The 22,026-nt window shown below is 40.4% G+C and overlaps 1 protein-coding gene across 1 annotated transcript in view; it reads right to left on the bottom strand.

The window, feature by feature from the left end:
• Positions 1–397: 397 nt before the first annotated feature.
• Positions 398–22,026, bottom strand: part of CDC42 (cell division cycle 42) — a 52,694-nt gene continuing 31,065 nt past the window's right edge. The window contains exons 2-6 of the mRNA XM_030327377.1: positions 21,757–21,911; positions 19,357–19,429; positions 7,128–7,237; positions 6,806–7,003; positions 398–1,953 (exon numbers count right to left, since the gene is read on the bottom strand). Of these exons, the coding sequence (XP_030183237.1) occupies positions 1,864–1,953; positions 6,806–7,003; positions 7,128–7,237; positions 19,357–19,429; positions 21,757–21,861 (576 nt within the window). The 5' untranslated portion in view covers positions 21,862–21,911 and the 3' untranslated portion in view covers positions 398–1,863. The remainder of the gene's footprint in view (positions 1,954–6,805; positions 7,004–7,127; positions 7,238–19,356; positions 19,430–21,756; positions 21,912–22,026) is intronic.

The raw sequence follows: 22,026 nt of genomic DNA, 5'->3' as shown, positions 1-22,026 counted from the left end.
TGCACTCCAGTAAGTTAACAAGGTCTGAAAAGCACTAAAACGGAAAACTTGGGAAGAAAACTGGCTACTTCCCAATTAACCGATGGATGAGAGACAGGTGTGCTGCCATTCCCTCCCGACACATGAGCAGTGGCTTCCTGAGCGTCACCCTCGCTAAGGACCGCTATGCACCCACTTGGTTTTAAAGAGAAGGAGTCTGCAGGGCACCTGCCAAACTGAGGTAGAAGGCACCGACCTGAAGGCCAGAAAGGAAATTTTAAAAAGTACCATAAAAATCAATAAATAAAACTTTAAAATCTCATCCCATAATTTGTTAGAAACTGATGTTACTAAGAGTCCAGTTCCCGCTCCTAAGTATCTAAAAAGAGGCGGAGGGAAAAGAACAACCCCCAGGCTGGCTTGTGAAGGGTTTTTTGTTTGTTTAATACATCTGAAAAGAACGCATGTACAAAGAATTGAGACATGTGAAAGCATTGGTTCGACACTAATGAATCTACAAGAATTAGGATTTGGGGAAGGTGGAGAAGATTACCTAAACATTTTTAAAATTGGGAACTGCAACCAAAATAAGCAGATAAAATCCCCATTAACACTTACGAAGAGTCTTCATAAGACTCCATGATTTTTTTTTTTTTTTTTTTTTACTAAACTAGAGAGCCTTAACTAGCTACTCTAGGGTTCCTCGTATGCAAAACAGAAATAAGGGGATTCCCCTGACTGGTCCCCACGTTGTTAAATGTCCTCCCCACCCCCACCGCACCCCCAGCTTCTTCATGAAGCAGGTCTGTCTCCATCCTCCAACCTGAAAGAGGATGTGCATCATTCCACAGACATCTGTCTTCTAGCACCACCCCTCACACTTCCTCGATCTACCAGGTCTCCGGCTGTGTTCTAGGAACACCGTATCATACGCTATTAAGCTGGACATCTACGCTAAGCATGTAAGACAATGACTGACAGGGAAAAAAAACGTTTTTTTAATTAGGTACTCAATCCATTTGGTGTATTTCAAAAGGTGCAATACTTTTCTTCATTTATCAGTGAACGAAGTTAGAAATTAACTTCAAAAAAAAAAATCAGCAAATGGCAAACAAATTTCCTTGAAAGTCACAGTCACATATAGAGTGCATCCTAGAAAAGAGGAGGGGCAAGACAGGTTCCACCCGCTTTCATGAGTTTCATCAAGTACTAGACCTACTCAAGGGTGGAGAGAAAGGCAACTTTCAAAAAGGAGTATGTTATTAAATGAGGCATTTACTATACTCCTTCCTAAGAGCACCAGGTGGGGGACAAGTGTTCTAAACTAGATCTAGGAAGTGGAATGCGGAGTCAATCCATCCTCCTCCCCTTAAGGGCTGTCCAATGGTTACTGAATTTAAAAAACATGACTAAATAAAAACAAACCCCACACACACTCCCCCCCCCCAAAAAAAGAAAAAAACAAAAACAAAAGAACAAAACAAAACAAAACCCCTAAATGTCCCGGATTATTCTCCAGAGTGGATGGAGCCCCGGGAGCAGCTTCAACAGCCCAAATTAGTCTGTTACAGAGTCATCACAAGCATGCCTTGCTTTTACAAAAACAAAAAAAAAAAAAAAAATTTTTTTTTTTTTTTTGAAACGACAGAACAAAAATAGTACTAACCGCTTTTCTGACAATACACAATTACTCAAATTAACTAGTACTGAGAGGGGGACGGGGACCATACCTACGGGCCTTGTCTCACACGAGTGCATGTGGGTAGGTGCAGGGCATTTGTCATTATTGCAAAAACGAATTTTAATTTTCAATCTTTAGTTTGATTTAACATTGCTTTTAGTACGACGCTGACACCAGCTGTGCGGAAAGGGCTCTGGAGATGTTCATAGCAGCAACACCCTGCGGGTCTTCTTCGGTTCTGGAGGCTCCAGGGCAGCCAATATCGCTTCGTCAAATACATTCTTTAGGCCTTTCTGAAAAGGGGCAGAAAGAAAAAAAAGGGGCAGTCTGATTTTCAGGATACTGAAGCCAAAGATCAATTACAAACATTCAAAGCCCCGAGAGTTGGCAAAGAACGAAACGTTAAAAACAACCCTGAATCTCCACACAACCCCCCCACTTCACCAAGTTTTGTCCAGGCAGGACACTGGAAGGATCCAGCAATTCAGGAGCAGAGGAGCAGATATTCATGAATGAGACAGTGGTCCTTTGGGAAAGCTTTCTGCAGACCAATGTATGTCACGAGAAGCAAACAAGCCACATGTGTCATTTGCTCATTCAATGTGAGCTGTGTAATATGCCGCTACAACATTTCACATAAACACGAGTGAAGCAGCTCTGCATCCCAATGAAACAGCGGAGCATGGACCAGGACCGCGAGGGCTGGCAGTGGGCAGTGGGCAGCGGCATCCTTGTTACATGGAGGGCGCAGGCAGGATGGAGGGAGAGCGGCTACTGCGGCTGCGTCAAAGACATTCACTCTGAACTCCCTGTATCCCACCAATCGGACAGAGCCAGGGGTGCTAAGGAAGCAAAATGTGGGCACCTGATACATATGTAAAACTAGAACCAGTCGGTGCAACAGGAATAAAGCTTCATCAGGCATTTATACAAACAATTGTATATTTTTAATTTCAAAATTTGAAGGCAACCACAATTGTATGTTTCCCTCACAACAATAAAATCAGAAGCAGGAAAATATAAAGGTGGCAGCTTTACATCTCAACATTAACAAACCTTAAGTCAACTGTTAAAATGGATGCTATTCTTAAAAGATAGTGTAACAAATGGTTTCATAAAGCAGTAGCAGATACATTAATACCTTTCCCACCCCAGACTGACAATACTCACTACAGCACAGACAGCCAAAGCGATAGCAACACAAAGTTTCACTGCACAAAGGAAAACCAGACGAGAATCCTCCCTTCCCCGTTACACTCTACTAGTAGGCCACCCTTTTTCCATAGTTTGTCATGCAAGTACAATTACAATTGATCGTAAGAGGTAAAATGATGTTTGTGTTATTTTCTCCATCTAGAAACTAAGAAGTGTTAAAACTCTTCTTATTTTTTTCCAAGAGAACATTCTTAATGCCAGACCAAGTTCCCTTTTGCAATAGTATTCCAAACCAAAAAGCTCTAAGCATCAGGCAACTCAAGAAGCAGAAAGTTAAGCAAGTCCAACTTGACTACTAATCACAAAAAATATTCTATAAGATATTGCATCTTGATCAAAAACTAATACAGAGGTTGCTCTCAGGTGGTGAGTACAAAGACGCAGAGGCTTTCAAACAGGATGGTTTTATTCCTTTGTTTTTAAATGCTCTTTCTACAGTAGTGGGACAGGAAGCAGCAGCAAAGAGGGGAAGGAGGAAAACAGTTTAGAATATACAGCACTTCCTTTTGGGTTGAGTTTCCGAGGCTCGAGGGCAGCTAGGATAGCCTCATCAAACACATTCTTCAGACCTCTCTACAAGACAGAGGGGAGGAGAGAGAATAGCAGCCAGGTTAGAGGATTAGAAAGACTAGCAGATACAATAGCAGTCCGGATTAAATGGGCTGAATTCACAGAAGCAATGCGCCTTGAGAAAAATAACTGCCACGAAGCTAAACCTTAAGCCCATTAATAGGAGAGTAGGTAACTAAATAGGAACTCCTTACATTTTAAAAAGGTTAACCAAGCAAGAAAGCAATTTTTATGGAGATGTTAGATGTTGACTTCTAAAACAATCACGCTTTGAAATCGAATCTTACAACGTGTTAATGAAAACGCCAGGAGAGAAAAACGCGTATGTAAACAAAAGACGGGGCGCACTGGATAAGTAAGCCTTGTAGAATTCCCCAGTATTTCCAATGAGAAGAAGGACACACACATTCTGGAACCAAATCTAATACGGTTTCAGGCTTCTGTGAATTCAGCCCCTGAATAACTGAAGGACACGAACGGCAGACGCACAGGCATGCTACATGTTTCTAGATTCAATGACTTATCTGATGGGATTAATCAGGATTTCAGAGTAAATCGGTTTCCCAGAACAGTAAGGTTCAGGCATTCAGAAAGAGTGCATTTAATTGTTCAACAGGACCAACTGGGAGAAATTAAAGAACAGACTCTAGAAACAGCATACACCTCAGTTATTCAGTAATGTTATTAGAGCAAGTAACCACCACCAAGTCATAGGAAAACAAAAGAACAGGGTCTAGAATGAGTTTCAGCAAGCAGTCCAATGCTTTAAGATGTCTGCATGGGTATCAGAGCATAAAGCATGGAGTGTGAAAACAAAGAACACTCTCAGATATACAGGGATTAAGGACGCAGAAATACACTACACCTCAGGCAGAACTCCAACGTGAACAGTGTGACTCAGCGGCAATGGTTGGTACCTTGGGCCCAGGTCTAGACTCACCTAAACTCACCTAAATCTGAAGCCACAGGTTTACCACCCAAAGAGGTTTCACGTGTTCTTTAAGTCGGTTCGATCCCAAATAAAAATTTCTCCAAACCCCGGAACACAGCTCCAGTAACGAGTGCCAGCCCCAGCCTACCCCAGGTATTTCCACCCCACCCTAGGCATCCCAGAGGACTGGCACCCACACACTCCATGAGGTACAAAAAAAGAATGAGAACATGAAGTACTTAAAAAGAAGCAAAGAGGTTTAAAAGTTGTTCTTCCAGGTCTTTGACAAAGTAGGCACGGTCAACAAAAGTAAAGATCCTATGAATTCTTTCTACATGTCTCAGAGCAAACTCTGACGGTCACATACAAAAGGAAACAGGGAGGGTAGAAAGGGCAATGCATTTTATAAGGGAGAAAAGAGGAGGACATCCATGAGAAACTAGGGCACCCCTTCCCAAATAGCAAATCCTTTCTTGCTTATTGACAACATCAACTAACCCCCTACAAAACAAAACAAATTTCTGCTTTACCCACTATCTGATTACATGAAGCGGTCAGTCTTAGAGGAACCAACAAATAGAATCTGGAGTCCTGAGCTCTTATCTCCCAAACACAACCAGACACCCCATTTTCTATCTTCTCTTTTGACTTCTCCAATCTTCAAAATCTGGTAAGAAAAATGGAGTTGCTAAGACCTTTTCAAATTCCTACTGTCTGCAGACTTATTATATAAACTTGTTCATAGTGTAAAAAATCTTAGATGGAAGCATCCAATTCTTTAAAATAAACTTCACCAGTGACCTAGAGTGGAGTCCACATGGTCTATTTACCTCCATTTCTCCCCAAAAGCAACCCATATTTAGAGAACAGGGGTATGCAAATGATGCATATAGAGTTAGTTATAACCTGACACACATGTTCCACATAGATCCTTGCCCAACACACACACACACACACACACACACACACACTTTTCTGATGGTATCAAAACACAGAAGCATCAGGCTTTTTTTGTTTTTTAAAGTTCAGTCGGTGCTACATGTGTGAGGGAAGGTAAAATCTTCTGACTTTAAAAGAACTGAACCGCCAACGAAAACTGGGTTTGGGAGAATTTTTGACCTTGAAACTATCCTGTGGAACATCCAGCTAAGCGTAACAATTTTATCTTTAAATATCCAAACTAGCACTGAATTGGAGATTATTAAATTATGTCCAGGCCATCCATACTAAATGCCTAAGTACATGCATAATAAGCAATTCTATAGGTCATTTGCCTCAGTTACAGAGTGCTTTTTTAAAAACTTGACAGAAAGTGCAATCACCTACAAATGTAAGCATGAAACGTAACTGGACTTAACGTAATTACAATAAACCTCTTCAGCCCTGCCCTATCTTAATGAGACACATCTGCCCCCTGTTCCGATGTCAAAGCACCAGCACCACCAGAATTTAAGAGTTCTGTGCTATCTCTGGAACCTCTCCCTCTGCCTCCAGAACAGTACTCAGAAGGGACGGCTGGTCAGGCACACCTCGAAGCGCACAGGCCAGTCTCAACTCTCACTCTAAATATTCTAGCACCACTCCCCACCCTCAGAATCTGATGCATCCCATCAAACTAGGAGAGTAGCTCCAGTTAAATTATTCAGACAGGGACAGCAGAGGGACCAAGAGGACCACATGAGGATGGAATGTCTCTAAAAACCTAAGAACAACTAGGGCGCCTGGGTGGCTCAGTTGGTTAAGCGTTTGGCTCTTGGTCTCGACTCAGGTCACGATCTCACGGTTCGCAGGATGGAGCCCCTCATCAGGCTCTGTGCTTGCGGCACAGAGCCTGCTAGGGATTCTCTCTCTCTCCTTCTCTCTCTCTCTCTCTGCCTCTTCCCCACTTGTTCTTTCTCTCTCTCTCAAAATCAATAAATAAACTAAAAAAAGGCACGGACTCCCTACAACACATGCTTGAAAAATAGCCGAGGCAGCTTTCTCTGCATGAAAGTCTCAATTATTATGATTAATTCCCTATGTCAGTTGAATTACCCCAGAAACTGTAGCGTCAATGGTCAGAATTGACGAGAAAGATCAAATACATTTAGATAAAAATTTAAGTGTCTGGGGGAAAATCATTCATATCCTCTCTTCTAAGTCTGTGCTAACCTGGAACTTGCCCATAAAATTGTTTAACACAATCCCTGACCACTACAAATGATTCACTACAGTATGGAAGCTCACCAACACAAGAGTTTCACTGAGAGATTAACACTTCTCTCCATAAACACAGAACCTCTAGCAAAAGAACATGCACTGGGAAGCTGGTCCTAATGGTACCTGGGCAGCTTTCGTAAGCACCGCAGACCACTGTTAAAATAACCCCCAAATCTAATGCTCAGAAACGACCCAACTGTACACAAACATGGGGATGGCACAGTCCTCACCTGTGTGAGTGCAGAACACTCCACATACTTGACCGCCTTCAGGTCACGGGCCAGCTTTTCAGCAGTCTCTGGAGTGATAGGCTTCTGTTTGTTCTTGGCAAGTTTCTCAATCGTAGAGGGGTCATCTCGGAGATCAATTTGGGTCCCAACAAGCAAGAAAGGAGTCTTTGGACAGTGGTGAGTTATCTCAGGCACCCACTAGAGGAAAGGTATTTTAAAAAATACACCTGCATTAATCCACAAGCCTGTAAAGCTATTCAGGACAACTCAACAGAAGTTCTGTGACCACCTTTTTCAGGGCAAGAAAATCTGACCAACTCACCTTCTCCTTCACATTTTCAAATGAGGATGGAGAGACCACTGAAAAACAGACTAGAAATACATCTGTTTGTGGATAACTCAGCGGTCGTAATCTGTCATAATCCTCTTGCCCTGGGTGGGGGAAATTGGAGAAGTCAGCAAATGAATCTTGGTGTCCTCATAATTTCAAAATCACAAGTCGGTCAAAAGATTAAGCATGCGGCTAACAGTACACTGACCATTACTGAGAAAGCAACTTACTGATCTAATAAAATGTATGGTTTTTGTAAAATAATATTTGATGAACATTCTTACTCAGCTAATTCTATTTAATATTCAAGCCCTGAGAACAACAATGAATTCATTATACATTAGGTGTGTTTATTACCAATCTGTAGTTTTCAGTCTATGAGTCCATTAGCAACCCAACAACGATGTAATAGAAAAAAAAAAAAAAACTGTTGCTACAGAAATGGTTAAAATCAATCCTACTCAAATCTGGTTAAGAAATAATCACATTGAGGGGCGCCTGGGTGGCTCAGTCGGTTAAGCGTCCAACTCTTGGTTTCGGCTCTGGCATGATCCTCATGTTTTGTGGGTTCAAGCCCTGTGTCAGGCTCCGTGCTGACAGTGCGGAGCCTACTTGGATTCTCTCTCTCCCTCTCTCTCTCTCTCTGCCCATCCCCCGCTCGCATCGCTCGCTCTCTCTCTCTCGAAATGAATAAACTTAAAAAAAAGAAAAAAAGAAAAAGAATCACAGTGAAACCATCTAAGGAAACAAAATCTCAGTGAAACCCAGAAGACAAAATTCACTGTCCATCATGATTACCAAAGCACGCTCACAGGCTTAGTTAACGTGTAAGACCATCATGTGAAACTAAGAACACCAGAAAAGATAACTCAGCAAGAATCAGTGAAGGCAAAATCTGCATGAGAAAAATCCAGTTGAAAAGAGAATATTTTTATGGTCTTAATCACTGCTGATAAACTGCAAGGGGAAAAGAGAACTATCTTGTGAAGAAACTGGACATCACCTTGACTGAGTCATTAAAATTACCAACACCAATGAGTAGCAGATGAATCCTGCTACTCAGATGAATCCTGAGAAAGACACATCACGAATGGACTATTCCAACCAAACTGCATAATCTGAACCTAATCATGAGGAAACACAGACCAAACTCAAAAGTGAGGAACATTTATATAAGGGGAGGAGAGAGAGGGATGGGCCTGTATTCTATAAAAATAATGCCATTAAAGACCAAAAAGGCTGAAGAACTGATCCAAATTAAGAAACGAAAAAGACATGACAACTAAATGCAATACATGACCATTACTGAAAGCAAAAAACACTGGACTCAGCTCAACTAACAAAGTTGGAATATAGATGTTGGATTCAAGTACTGTATCAATGTTAAATTTCCAGGAGCTATTTACTATTATACAAGAATATCTCCGTTCTTAGGAAGTACATACTTATTCAAGACTAAATGGCTATGTGTATGCAACTTACTCTCAAAAAATTCAGGGAAAAACAATTCATGTGCATACTACATTGAAAGAGAACAATAAAGCAAATAGGGCAAAAAGCTAATTGTAAACCTGGTTAAAGGAGGCTCCTGGTACTATTTATACAACTGTTCTGCAGGCTTAAAAATTACTTCTAGATAAAAAGTTTTTAAAAACACCTATACACATTTCCAAAACTGAAGGGAGGGGAGGAGTTGCCAGACTGGGTTTAATATTCCAAATGAGCTACAGCAGGGGCATCTGGGTGGCTCAGTGGGTTAAGCGTCCCACTTCGGCTCAGGTCATGATCTCACAGTTCGTGAGTTTGAGCCCCGCATCAGGCTCTGTACTGACAGCTTGAGCCTGGAGCCTGCTTCGCATTCTGTGTCTGTCTCTCTCTCTTCTCTCTCTCTCTCTCTCTGCTCCTTCCCTGTTCACATGCTGTCTCGCTGTCTCTCTCTCTGTCTCTCAAAATAATAAGTAAATAAATTTTAAAATGAGTACAGCAATCCTGTGTTGTGTTTTAATTTTTTTTAACGTTTATTATTTTTGAGAGAGAGACAGAGAATGAGTGCATGAGCAGGGGAGGGGCAGAGAGAGAGAGAGACAGACACAGAATGCGAAGCAGGCTCCAGGCTCTGAACTGCCAGCACAGGGGCACATGGGGCTCGAACCCTCAAGCCATGAGGTCATGACCTAAGCTGAAATCAAAACACTTAACCGACTGGGCCACCCAGGTGCCCCAGCAATCCTGTGTATTAAAAGAACATTTAAGTACTTAGTGGCCAATGAACTTAAAAATGGTTAAAACAATAAATTCTATATTATGGATATTTTACCACAATAAAAACATTTTTAAGGGGAGGAGGGGGGAAGGAAGTTAAATATTCTGTATGCCAGTAAAAACTTTTTTTTTTTTTTTGCCAGCATTAAGAGAGAAGACAAGAATTTAGGGTAGCTAAAACATAATAATTAAAGATATTACTGCTATTGCCACTTGAGAAAGCAATACACTGTGAGTAGACAATAAAGGTATCTTCAGGACAATACAGAGATTAATGAAGCTTAAGCAAAAAGGGAAAGGGAGGAGGTTACAATAATAAAATCACCATTAGCATGTCTAATATTTACTGAATACTGACTAACAATTTGCTAGGGTCAGAAGCAAAGGCCTTTAAAGGTATGCACTTAGAAGTGTAATTTTCACTTCTTAAATTACAATGTATAATATAAAATTACAGACATAGAAACGCTTTAAAAAGAAAAGAATGGGCTTAAAACAAAATCAGCAAACTCCTTAATTCTATCTAAACTGCCTGAGCTTTAACACTGGCTGGAGCTTTGACACATCGCATATCAAAGCTCCAATAAAAACAACAAAACAAAAATAAATTTAAAAAATAAGACAAAACAATTAGCCAAGTCTTGTTTAAAAAAAAAAAAAAAAAGTACAGGGGCGCCTGGGTGGCTCAGTCGGTTAAGCATTCAACTTCAGCTCAGGTCATGATCTCGCGGTCCGTGAGTTCGAGCCCCGCGGTCGGGCTCTGTGCTGACAGCTCGGAGCCTGGAGCCTGTTTCAGATTCTGTGTCTCCCTCGCTCTCTGCCCCTCCCCCGCTCATGCTCTGTCTCTCTCTGTGTCAAAATAAACATTAAAAAATAAATAAACAAAAAAGTACAGCTATTCATACACCTTTCCTTAGCTCTATTCCCTATTCAAATGGAAATAAATATATTTCAAAAAAATTAAGTCTAGCAAAGACTAAAAACGGCTTCATTTTTAGTCATGCAGCCACTGTAATCAATCCGTGTAAATTCGGATTTAAAAAAAAAAAAAAAAAGGTGCGCCTGGGTGGCTCAGTTAAGCATCTGACTCTGATTTCACCTCAGGTCATGATCTCAGTTTGTGACATCAAGCCCCACATGTGGCTCTGCGCCGACAGTGGGGAGCCCATTTGGAATTCTCTCTCTCCCTCTCTCTCCGCCCCTCCCCTGCTCATGCACACACTCTCACTCTCCCTCTCTCTCAAAATAATAAACATTAAAAAATATACAGATCCAACTCTATATTCCTGAGCACCAATAAGAGCACCTACATGAATTTCCAATGTGCTACACTACATGTGTTATGTGTAACCAACCTTCTGCCTCAGATGGATTGTAACAAATATACCCATTCTTTTTGAATACTGGGTCCAAAGCAGTGTTGGTCAGTCCGTTTATTTGTGGTATGCCTTCAAAGCTACATATCTTCTTTTCCCTTCCCCAAGAGCAAAAAAAAAAAAATCAGAAATGAAACTGTCCGATAAACAAAAAGTAGGCTACCTTACCTCTACTTCTCCCACAAGTGCTACAATTAAGGAACACAATGAATAGGATCCCTTATGATGAGCAAGATCTTTCACTATCCAAGCATCATTTATCCAGCTAAAATGTATCCTGTATCCTCTCAGTATGTCACAAATAACTATAATGCATTCCACAGAGACAAAGTTATCATTCAGCATCCTTTAAGATACACAACATGATCAAGAAAATTTCACTCTTGGGGTGCGCCTGGGGTGGCTCAGTCAGTTGAGCATCCACCTCTGGCTCAGGTCATGAACTTGCAGTTTGTGAGTTCAAGCCCTGCATCGGACTCTGTGCTGACAGCTCAGAGCCTGGAGCCTACTTCGGATTCTGTGTCTCTCTCTCTCTCTGTTCCCCTCTCTCTCCCTCTCTCTCTCTCGCTCTCAAAATGAAGATCAAAAAAAATTTTTAAAGAAAATTTCACTCTATGTGTAAGTCAGGTTCTGACTAGAAGTCTTAAATTATACCTACTCTAACACCACACCAGCTCACTGCTTAATTTCCAACACTTGCCAAAAAGCAGGGATACATCTCACATGGATTGCTGATCTTTCTCTTGCTTAGAATCTCCTATTAAATTTTAAATTCAAGAGAAATTAACTCGGTTTGCACTGAAGATTCTGACCTATATGAAAGTCTGAAAGAATCTCATGGTATGAAAAATAAGAATTTACTGCCAAAAGCAACATTTTTAGAGAGCTCCAGCAGGACACTATCAACACAAGAAAGCAAATTAAACATTTCCAGTATTCACCACTACAGATTCAAACCTCAACATTTTTTTTCTCCAACTGATTTTTCAAAATTTAATGACATTTAATGATCCTGCCTCATCTGTGACATGGGGCCCATTCCTAAATAATTTTAGAACATCTGCTGGAAAACAAAAAAAAATCTGAAAATAAATGGGGACACCCTGGAACCTGAGATTCCTACCATTTTATGTACATCATCTGCAAAATCTGGACTATTGCATGTTAATGCAAAATTTACTAAAAACTCAAATTTTAGGGGCGCCTGGGTGGCGCAGTCGGTTAAGCGTCCGACTTCAGCCAGGTCACGATCTCACGGTTCGTGAGTTCGAGCCCCGCGTCGGGCTCTGGCTGATGGCTCAGAGCCTGGAGCCTGTTTCCGATTCTGTGTCTCCCTCTCTCTCTGCCCCTCCCCCGTTCATGCTCTGTCTCTCTCTGTCCCAAAAATAAATAAACGTTGAAAAAAAAAAAAAAACTCAAATTTTAGTCAAAACGGCCCTCCGAAGATTCCATAATGGCACTAAACTAGAGACCGAGAAGTCTATACAAATCTCTGTGGAGAGCACAGTCTTCCTGCTGATGTAATTAATCAGTAAGTGCAGAAAGCTTTCAGATACTAGAAAATGCCTCAATGAAAGAAAGGAGTTTGTTTATATATTTTTTAAGTTATTTATTTATTTTGAGAGAGAACGCATGCACACAGGAGAGAGGCAGAGAGAGAGGGAGACAGAATCCCAAGCAGGCTCCACCACTGTGAGCGCAGAGCCTGATTCAGGGCTCAAACTCATGAACCGTGAGATCATGACCTGAGCCGAAATCAAAAGTCAGACACTTAACCGACTGAGCCACCCAGGCGCCCTAGAAAGGAGTTTATTTAAAAACAAAACAAAACAAAAACACAGAATCAGCTAACCAGATCAAACTACTCTGACTTGTTCTGAGTATTATTCATCTGCTAAACAAAGAGAAAAATATTAGCTCTGCGCCAAAAACATCCAAGTCACTATTCTGATTTTTTTAATATACAAAGTGTATGAACCATAAATATACAGCTCCTGAGTTACATGTATATGTATACACTTTTTAAGTATTTTTTTAATGTTCATTTATTGAGAGGGGGAGAGAGAGAGAGAGAGAGAGAGGCGCGCGCTGTGCACGAGCAGGGGAGGGGCAGAGAGAGAGAAAGAGACACAGCATCCAAAGCAGGCTCCAGGCTCTGGGCTGTCAGCACAGAACCCAACGCGGGGCTCGAACTCACGAACCGTGAGATCACGGCCTGAGCTGAAGTCGGACGCTTAACCATCTGAGCCACCCAGGTGCCCCTACACTTTTTAAATTGATTATTTATCATTCAGTCTCACAGAACCTCTAAGAGGAAACTAATTTAAACATTTTACATTTCAAGGTAATAAGATCCAGTCAAGAAACTTGCCAGCTGTCTAGCTAACTGCTCTATCTAGCATCAAAGCCCAAGCTTTCTCTTTTCATGGTAATGCCTGAAATGACTAATAGAATTACAACGATTAACGTTCAAAAGTGAAGAGATCTTCCCTGAAAACTGAACCTAAGAAACAATTATAAACATTGTATATAAAAATAAAATAAATGGGGATGTGGAAAAACAATGTAAAATTTAATGTAAAGATAACAAATCAACTGACAAAGGAATTCCAGATAACATAAGCACACTAAAGAGGGGCAGGGTACAAATCCAAGTAGCTTCTGAACAGAAAACTTTGTCTGCTATCAGAATAAGAAAAAAAGAACTGCAAGCAAATCCTGAACGCTTGTTTTCCACAGTGGTGTGGTATATAGCAAGTCTGAAACTATTTATGTGTAGTTTAGGACTGAAGATGACAAAACATACTGAAACCCTTTCTAGGAACCAAGCTTCGGACTACAGAAGGAAAGGAGAGGAAAACAGGGAACTGGGAAGGCCAAGAGGACTCCTAGAGTCAGTCTGAACTGAGGGTGTCACCAAAACTCATCATCCAGATGCGATACGCTGCTGTTTTCCCCCAGCGGACGACCGATTCTCAGGACCAGATTCTGCACCGAGTCACATCTGCGTGCGCCGTCTCCTCTCTGGCCAGACCTCCACAGCAAGGAACACACTTAGGCTACCACTTTGCAACCACCGTAGGAAAAACTGGTTCTAGCAAGAATTGTCAATGATTAGTAAATCTAGAGAGAGGCTCTTTAATAAGACCAGAATATTCACATGGTTTTCAAGTGTCTTCTCACCAATTACCAACTACAAAAAGAAAAATTCTAAACATATGGTAGGAAAACTGGACACCTTGACCAAATGATCAAAATTACTTTTAACAAAAAGTTATACTTTAGGACAGACACAACATTACTCATTTGGTATTCCAACCAAAAATACATATTCTGAATCCACTCGTAAGGAAATGGGCATACTCAAACTGAGAAACATTATATAAAAGAACCGACCTGTTTCCTTAAAAAATGCCGATGGCGTGAAGGGCTGAAGTTCCATACTAAAAGGGTACTAAAGAAAGTAACCACTACATGCAATATGATGCTAGATCAGAACGTGCTATAAGGCCATTATTAGGCATTGACTGTGTTATTAAAATTTTAAATGTTATATAGAATGTTACATTTCCTGAATTTGGTAAGTATACCATAAGAGAATATCCTTGCTCTTAGAAATACGTACACTGAAGCATTGAAAAGCAAAAGGGCATGATGTATGCCACCTACTCTCAAATGGCTTAGAAATAAAACAAGGGGCGCCTGGGTGGCTCAGCTGGTTAAACATCCGACTTCACTCGGTCATGATCTCATGGTTCATGAGTTTGAGTCCCTGTCACGTTCTGTGCTGAAAGCTCAGAACCCGGAGCCTGCTTCAGATTCTGTGTATCCCTTTCTCTCTGCTCCTCTCCGCTCATGCTCTATCTCTCTCAAAAATAATAAACATAAAAAAAAAAAGAAAGAAAAACATTATTCATAGAGGGAGAGAAAGTCACAAATCATTAAGAACTGCTGAAACTGGTAAAGGTGTTTTTGCTACTAGCAACTTTTCTGTAAGTCTAAAATTGAATTAGGAAAAAAGTGACAAAGAAGAATGGGTGTCAAATACAAAAATGTTTGACCAGGAAAAGGCCTTAATATAAAATACCGCAAATGGATCGCAAACATAACAGAGAAACTAAACTGTGCTGTGATCTGCCACACAACAGACTACTGTGTCACCATGAGGACTATGACATACAAGTACAACATTGAGAGATGTCACCATATTGTTGTAAGAGAAAAAGGAAGGTACAGAGAGGGAGAAAAAAATAATAGTATCCCTTTTCCTTACGTATAAATACAATGACTATGTAGGAAGAGCTCTGCTTAGGACATACACTAAGACGTGACTGTCTCTGAATACAGATGCTTTTTCATTTTCTCCTTTTGTTTGTCTTTATTTTTATTATTTTTTCCTATAATAAGTAAAACCTGCATCTTTGTAATAAAGAGTAAAATGTTAAATGCTGACACAGAAAGGAAATGACAGTGGGTGAGGATTATTCAACATGGGAAGGAGCATATGATATAAACACGTTAAGTAAAAAAAAGCTAAATATAGAACAAAATACACAACAGTACAACATGTGAAGAAAAAACAGGAGAAAACAACTGTGAGGGGAACTCATAAACAGGAATTTAGTGTTGTAACCACAGAGACCAGAAATAAAAGCTGTGAGACAGAGAGAGAGAGCTCTGTCTCTTATCTTTTTTTTTTTTTTAAAAGTAAGGCTCTACCCCAACCTGAGGCTTGAACTCACGAACCCGAGATCAAGAGTCACGTGCTCCACCAACTAAGCTAGCCAGGCGTCCCCCTATCTCTAACCTCAGATGGTATTAAATATATCTGTAAGAGGTGCACCCCAGTACCTCCCAAGCCCCTTATACATCACCCATTAGCTTTGTTTACAGACTCTGTATGAGAAACTACAGTTCTCCTTTGTCACTTTTGTTTCACACTTAGAGAATTATAGCCAGAGGTGAGATAGGAATGCTATTAAAAAAAACTGAGAACAGGGGCGCCTGGGTGGCTCAGTAGGTTAAGCGGCCAACTTCGGCTCAGGTCATGATCTCGAGGTCCGTGAGTTCGAGCCCCGCGTCGGGCTCTGTGCTGACAGCTCAGAGCCTGGAGCCTGTTTCATATTCTGTGTCTCCCTCTCTCTGACCCTCCCCTGTTCATGCTCTGTCTCTCTGTGTCTCAAAAAATAAATAAACATAAAAAAATTTTTTTTAATAAAAAAAAATTTTTAAAATTGAGAACAAAATGACCAAAAGTCAGCAGATTAAACGTAATCGAACAGTTAAAGGAAGTCAAAGGGCATCTCATGGTGATCAAACTTTAGAAGAAAGAAAACTAGCTAATGGCATGACTAGAATCAGGAACAGGGACTCTAAGATTAAGGCCTCTGCAGAAGAATAGCAAGTCTCCTCTTAAGTGTGTCAAAGACAGAGACTCATTGTGGATGCCTACAACCCAAGGTCTCCAATGGTCTGTCCAAACAACACACACACACACACCACACACACACACACACACACTCTCTCTCTCTCTCTCTCTCTCTCTCTCTCTCCCTCCCTCCCTCCCTCCCTCCCTCCAGCTTAAAGTGACCTTAACAGTGAAGATGGAAACCCACAACTTGCCTGGGATGGTAAAAATCATTTCCTTAGTGAATTTTTTTTAACCCCCAGAAAGACTCAGAATCTAATATAAAGATGAAATAAGTCAAATACTATTATTGTTAATTTTCAGTTACATTTAGGAATAATCTATATTTAACACCCAGTGCCTACAGTATGTAAAATAATCTGCCATATTAAAGGACATGATAGGACACCTGGGTGGCTCACTCGGTTAAGTGTCCGACTCTGGATCTCAACTCAGGTCTTGATCTCAGGGTTGTGAGTTCAAGCCCCGTGCCGGGTTCCATGCTGGACATGCAGCCTAATTAAAAATAAAGAAAGAACATGATAGATTTGTTCTCTGATTCCTGTTTAAAGTGTATAATTGGTCTATAACTGGTCTTAACCTTGGGATTTTTTGGTTGAAAAATGTTGTTTATAAGGTTATAAATAATGCTGTTTATGGGATGCCTGAGTGGCTCAGTCTGTTAAGCGTCTGACTCTTGATTTCAGCTCAGGTCATGATCTCACAATCATGAGATCAAGCCTCACATGGCTTAAAGATTCTCTTTCCCTGTCCCCCTGTCCCTCCCCCACAGGCATGTGCATGCTCCCTGAGAGAAAGAGAGAGAGAGAGAGAGAAAGAGAGAGAGAGGAAGGAAGGGAGGGAGGGAGGAAGGAAGGAGGGAGGGAGGGAAGGAGGGAGGGAGGGAGGGAGGGAGGGCAAGTGAGCTGTGATAAGCTAAAACATAAATACAGGAAATCACAAGTTATCAGGTTTATTGAAGTATGTATGTAAAAACTTGGGAATGTTTCACTTGTCAGGTCAGGCAAATTAAACTGATTAAAAGATAGCTTAAAACTGGAACCCAAACATCCATCAACTTGTAAATTGATAACCAAATTGTGCTATATTCACAATATGGATACTACTCAGCCAATTAAAAAAAAAATTGATACAGATAGATGAACCTCAAAACATTATGCTAAGCAAAGAAGTCAAACACAAAAGACTACATATTACCCGAGTGACAGAAAGCAGATCTGTGGCTGCCTGGGGCCAGATCAAGAGGGGACTGACTGTTACAGAGCATAAGGAAATTTTGTAGGTGATGGACCTTGATTATGGTGGAGGTTACATAACTATACAGTCAGCAAAATTAATCAACACTTAAAGTGACTGAATTCTATTGTATTATACTTCACTAAAGGTAAAAACAAAAAAATACTGATCTGAAATTTGAAAATAAAATTTTAAACTAATTTTCAACCCCAAGGAGCCAAAAATTATCTTTTTTCTGCATGCATATTGCCACCAACGGCAATATAAACAGAAAATTTCCTCACCTATCATGAGATATGGGTCATTATTTTATTTTTTCTATTATTTCCAAGTTTCCTCCAGTATACCATTACTCATACAATTTTTAATTTGTAAACATTTTAAAGGTCTAAAACACCACAGAAAGCCACTGATCTCGAAACTGAACTGCTTACTACGGTGTCTCCATTTCACCCTCCCAACTAAATCTAGACAGTCCCTCAAAGTGAGCAGTACAAGACACTCCTTAGAGCAGTAGGTCAGCGGGCAGGCAGGGAGAGCGTAACTCAAAAAGCGAAGCAACCGAGGGGCGCCTGGGTGGCTCAGTCTGTTAAGTGTCTGCCTTAGGCTCAGGACATGATCTCACAGTTCCTGGGTTCGAGCCTCACATTGGGCTCTCTGCTGCCCGCACAGAGCCCGCTTCGGATCCTCTGTCCCCTTCCCTGTCTGCCCCTCCCCCGCTCGCGCACATGCTCTTTCTCTCAAAAATAAATAATTAAAACTTAAAAAAAAAAAAGCAAAGCACTCAGAATTCCTAAATATAAGAAGGTTACCTTTCTGAAATTTCTCTTTGGCTAACTAAGCTGATAACAACAGAGACTACAGAGACAGAAGTCAGAAATTAAGATGTGCAGCTACTGTTGAAACAAAGAGGAAACAGGAGCTCCTGTGTGGCTCAGTTGGTTAAGCATCTGATTCTTGATTTGGCTCAGGTCATGATCTCACAGTTTGTGAGATTGAGCCCTACATGAGGCTCCAAGCTGAGCGTGGAGCCTGCTTGGGATTCTTTCTCTCTCCCTCTCTCTCTGCCCCTGGCCTGCTTGTGCTCTCCCAAATAAACACATAAACGTAAAAAAAAAAAAAAAAAAAAAAATTAACATTAAAAAATACATGCAAAATATTTTAAAATAAAAATTAAAATGGGGCGCCTGGGTGGCGCAGTCAGTTAAGCGTCCGACTTCAGCCAGGTCACGATCTCGCGGTCCGTGAGTTCGAGCCCCGCGTCGGGCTCTGGGCTGATGGCTCAGAGCCTGGAGCCTGTTTCCGATTCTGTGTCTCCCTCTCTCTCTGCCCCTCCCCCGTTCATGCTCTGTCTCTCTCTGTCCCAAAAATAAATAAACGCTGAAAAAAAAAAAAATTAAAAAAAAAATTAAAAATAATTTAAAAAAGAATAACACTGAGGAATTGGGTATACTAAAGAAAGAAAGCAATTTATTCCTTTAATTTAAAAAGCTAACCACATCAATATCGTGAGCTACATATTGGCTCAACTTCAAAGTATTTTCAGATACAGTAAACAATAACAAGCTATCTCTATAAGAAGCTATCTTATCTGCATATTATACAGACAAAAATCCTAAATATGCCTTCAAATTTCAGAGGCTGATAATACAGCTTGCCTAATGTACCCTGCTCTTGCCCTACTCTCTCTCTCCACACCATCCACCCAGGGAACTCCAAACTCCTATTTGCCATTCCAGGTCTGGGACTGTCCCTTGAATCAAGCATCAACCATCACAATATTCAATCCTGCTAACTATTAACAAAAGGCAAGTGGTTTGCTAATAAGCTAGTTTCCAAAAATGTCCACCAAAAAAGATAGACAACCAGCAACCGTTAATAGTTACAGACCAAAACATAAAAGACATTAAGTTTTCACCTGCAGTATCAAAAAGTCCAAGAGTATATGGCTCTCCACCAATCATAACTGTGACTGCATAGTTGTCAAAAACCTAAAAACACAAAAATACAACATTGTTAGTATGCAAGAGGATGGTCAAAACGGGACAGGACAACTCTTAAGTAAAGGCAGTATTTCCTTCCTGAGACTTCCCCTTCTCTTAGTCTATATGATTCTTAGGTAACCAATCTTGCCAACCAAACCCTTGCATGAACTAAATGGTTCTTGGAAAAAGTGACGGGATGTACTCTGGGATGTCTACTCTACCCCAGTAGCCTGGATTAAAAGTCACAGGAAGGCTACAGGTGTCATAAAAACAGAGTCCTCTAGCTATACAAAACGATCCTGTTCAATTTGCAATTTTTGAGACAGTAAGTTTATAGTTTACCTTAATGTTTACTCTGATTTCTAAGAAATTAATTCTTATAGACTATTTCATTTTGATCTAGAATTTAAATATCCTAGATCCATGATAATCTTTTTTCCTCTCAGGGTTTAAGACAAGAAGCACGTTGTTGTAAATAAGCCCATTAGAGAGAAATAAAGGTTCCCTCAAGGTCAAGGAAAATGTCCAAGAAAGGGCTAGCAGATTATTTGTTGAGACTTCATGAATAAAACTTATGTTACTGGGTACAAACCACATGACCTAAGAGATCTTCTGTGACTAGATGTTTTTATTTGCAAACAGACTGTACAACCCATGACAAACTCCGTATATACTAATATTGGTTGTACTAAATTATCTGTGAAAATGGGAGGTAATAGTGATAAATGGGAAAAGACCCAACACTAATTCATGGATTCCTCTGAATTGACAAATAAAAATCAATCTTTCCAACTAGAAGGATGTTACATTTTCAGATCACCCCTTCTTTTCTAACTCTTAACTTTCCAGTTCATGTTTGAATGGATTGTTGAAATGTAAAAAGGAGTGGAAGCAAGGGCATAGGGGAGGTGGCAGTTAAAGGAAAGTTGGTTCTTGATAACAAGAACTAGGAAATATAATGAATGTGGTTAAGCTCTCCAACAACACAAGTTATTTTTCTTAAGTCATACCAAACTCTCTTCCAGAGATCCAGAAACACATATATATGAAAGCCCCTCTTAAATAGAACACTTCATGACCAAAGTCATAACAGACTCAGAAATTGTGTTTACAAGAAAATAACTTTAATGGACACTGAAACACCAAAATTCTGATAGCTGCCCTCATTCTGAAACAAGATGTATGTATCTCTGAAAGTCCCCTAAAAGTCTCCCTCAATCTCAGAATTTTTTACTTACCATGTCCCCAAATGGGCCAACCCCAAAGTATGATTTTTGTATTTAATTATACCTTCAAATTCTCCCATTCCAAGAAACCTAACATTTCTTCCTACAGCCTTGACCTACCTCAATCATTGTGTCTACCTCGGGACATTACAGATTGTCAATTCTATTAAACATAATTACCAAAACTTTAACCTGTATTCATTCACCCTCTTAACAATGCTCATGTCTCTCAAGATTAACCTGAAGTATTCAGACATTTTCGTCCCTTTTACTTCCAAACAAATCCCGTATTAATCATGCATAGGTTCTTTATAACCCCTAAAATAGCTCACTTAACAGAGGTGGTCACTGCCAAGCCAGGCCAACCCTCGCTCACCCCCACCACTGAAGGAAAATCTGTGTTTAACATAATTATACCACTGGGTTGGGTCACCCAACCTGGGACAAACACTGGATCCCCAAACACATTCTTTCACAAGTATTACTCTAACTCTTCTCTCTCACGTCATGATCTTTATTATTCCCATTTTCCCTCTACTCTTCTAAGGAGCTGATAAAAAACATTTGTGGGAGAGGACCCCAAAGACTTCTGTTAATGTCCTCATAACCAAAACAGTTCTCTGCCCTTAAATACCAGTTTGCAGCTCCATTATTGCTAAGCCAACAGCTCCGTGAGATTCTCTTCTGTCCTCTAAGGAGAGTAAGTGGAGACACATACTACTTTCTCTGAAGTTACAAGACCCCAAAAAGCATCCCAGAAGACCTCCAAGCACTGACTACTCATTGGCCAAGTTATCAAAAAGAAAGTCACTTCATTCCAAGATACAGAGCATACTTCCCCAAACTGAGACCACTGCTCTTTAGAATCTTGTCTATTGGAGTTTTGCCTCCCAGAACTTCTTGCACACCCCTGTGTCACCTTTTCAGCATTTTCACTGATTTTTTCACCTATTAATTTTAAAGTGTATATAACATACCCATCAGAAGATCTTTAAAAACAGGACACAAAGGCAGACAACAGAGAAATCTTGAGTACACACACAGTTTTCAAAAGATATCAAAAGAGAACGTATTTCACCAACAGATGATGGAAGCCTTTATACTTACAGTCGGTACATACTCCGATGGAAATTTATTTGTTGTGTAGGATATCAGGAGACAGGTTTTACCAACGGCACCATCGCCCACAACAACACACTTAATTGTCTGCATTGCTGAAACAGTTTCGTATCCACTTTAAATATTTCAAATTCAATGATGACCTACAAAAAAGAAGAAAAATATTTGTTTCATTTGTAGTTGTGTATTTTTTTTTTCTTCAACTAGCAACAGGTTTGCTCATTCGGAACAAGAACAGAACCAGCACCCCAACTGCTA

This window comes from Lynx canadensis, chromosome C1 (assembly GCF_007474595.2).
Source record: "Lynx canadensis isolate LIC74 chromosome C1, mLynCan4.pri.v2, whole genome shotgun sequence".
NCBI classification, from domain to species: Eukaryota; Metazoa; Chordata; class Mammalia; order Carnivora; family Felidae; genus Lynx; species Lynx canadensis.
The sequence above is the reverse complement of the archived record's forward strand: the minus strand, read 5'-3'. Positions and strand labels throughout refer to the sequence as shown.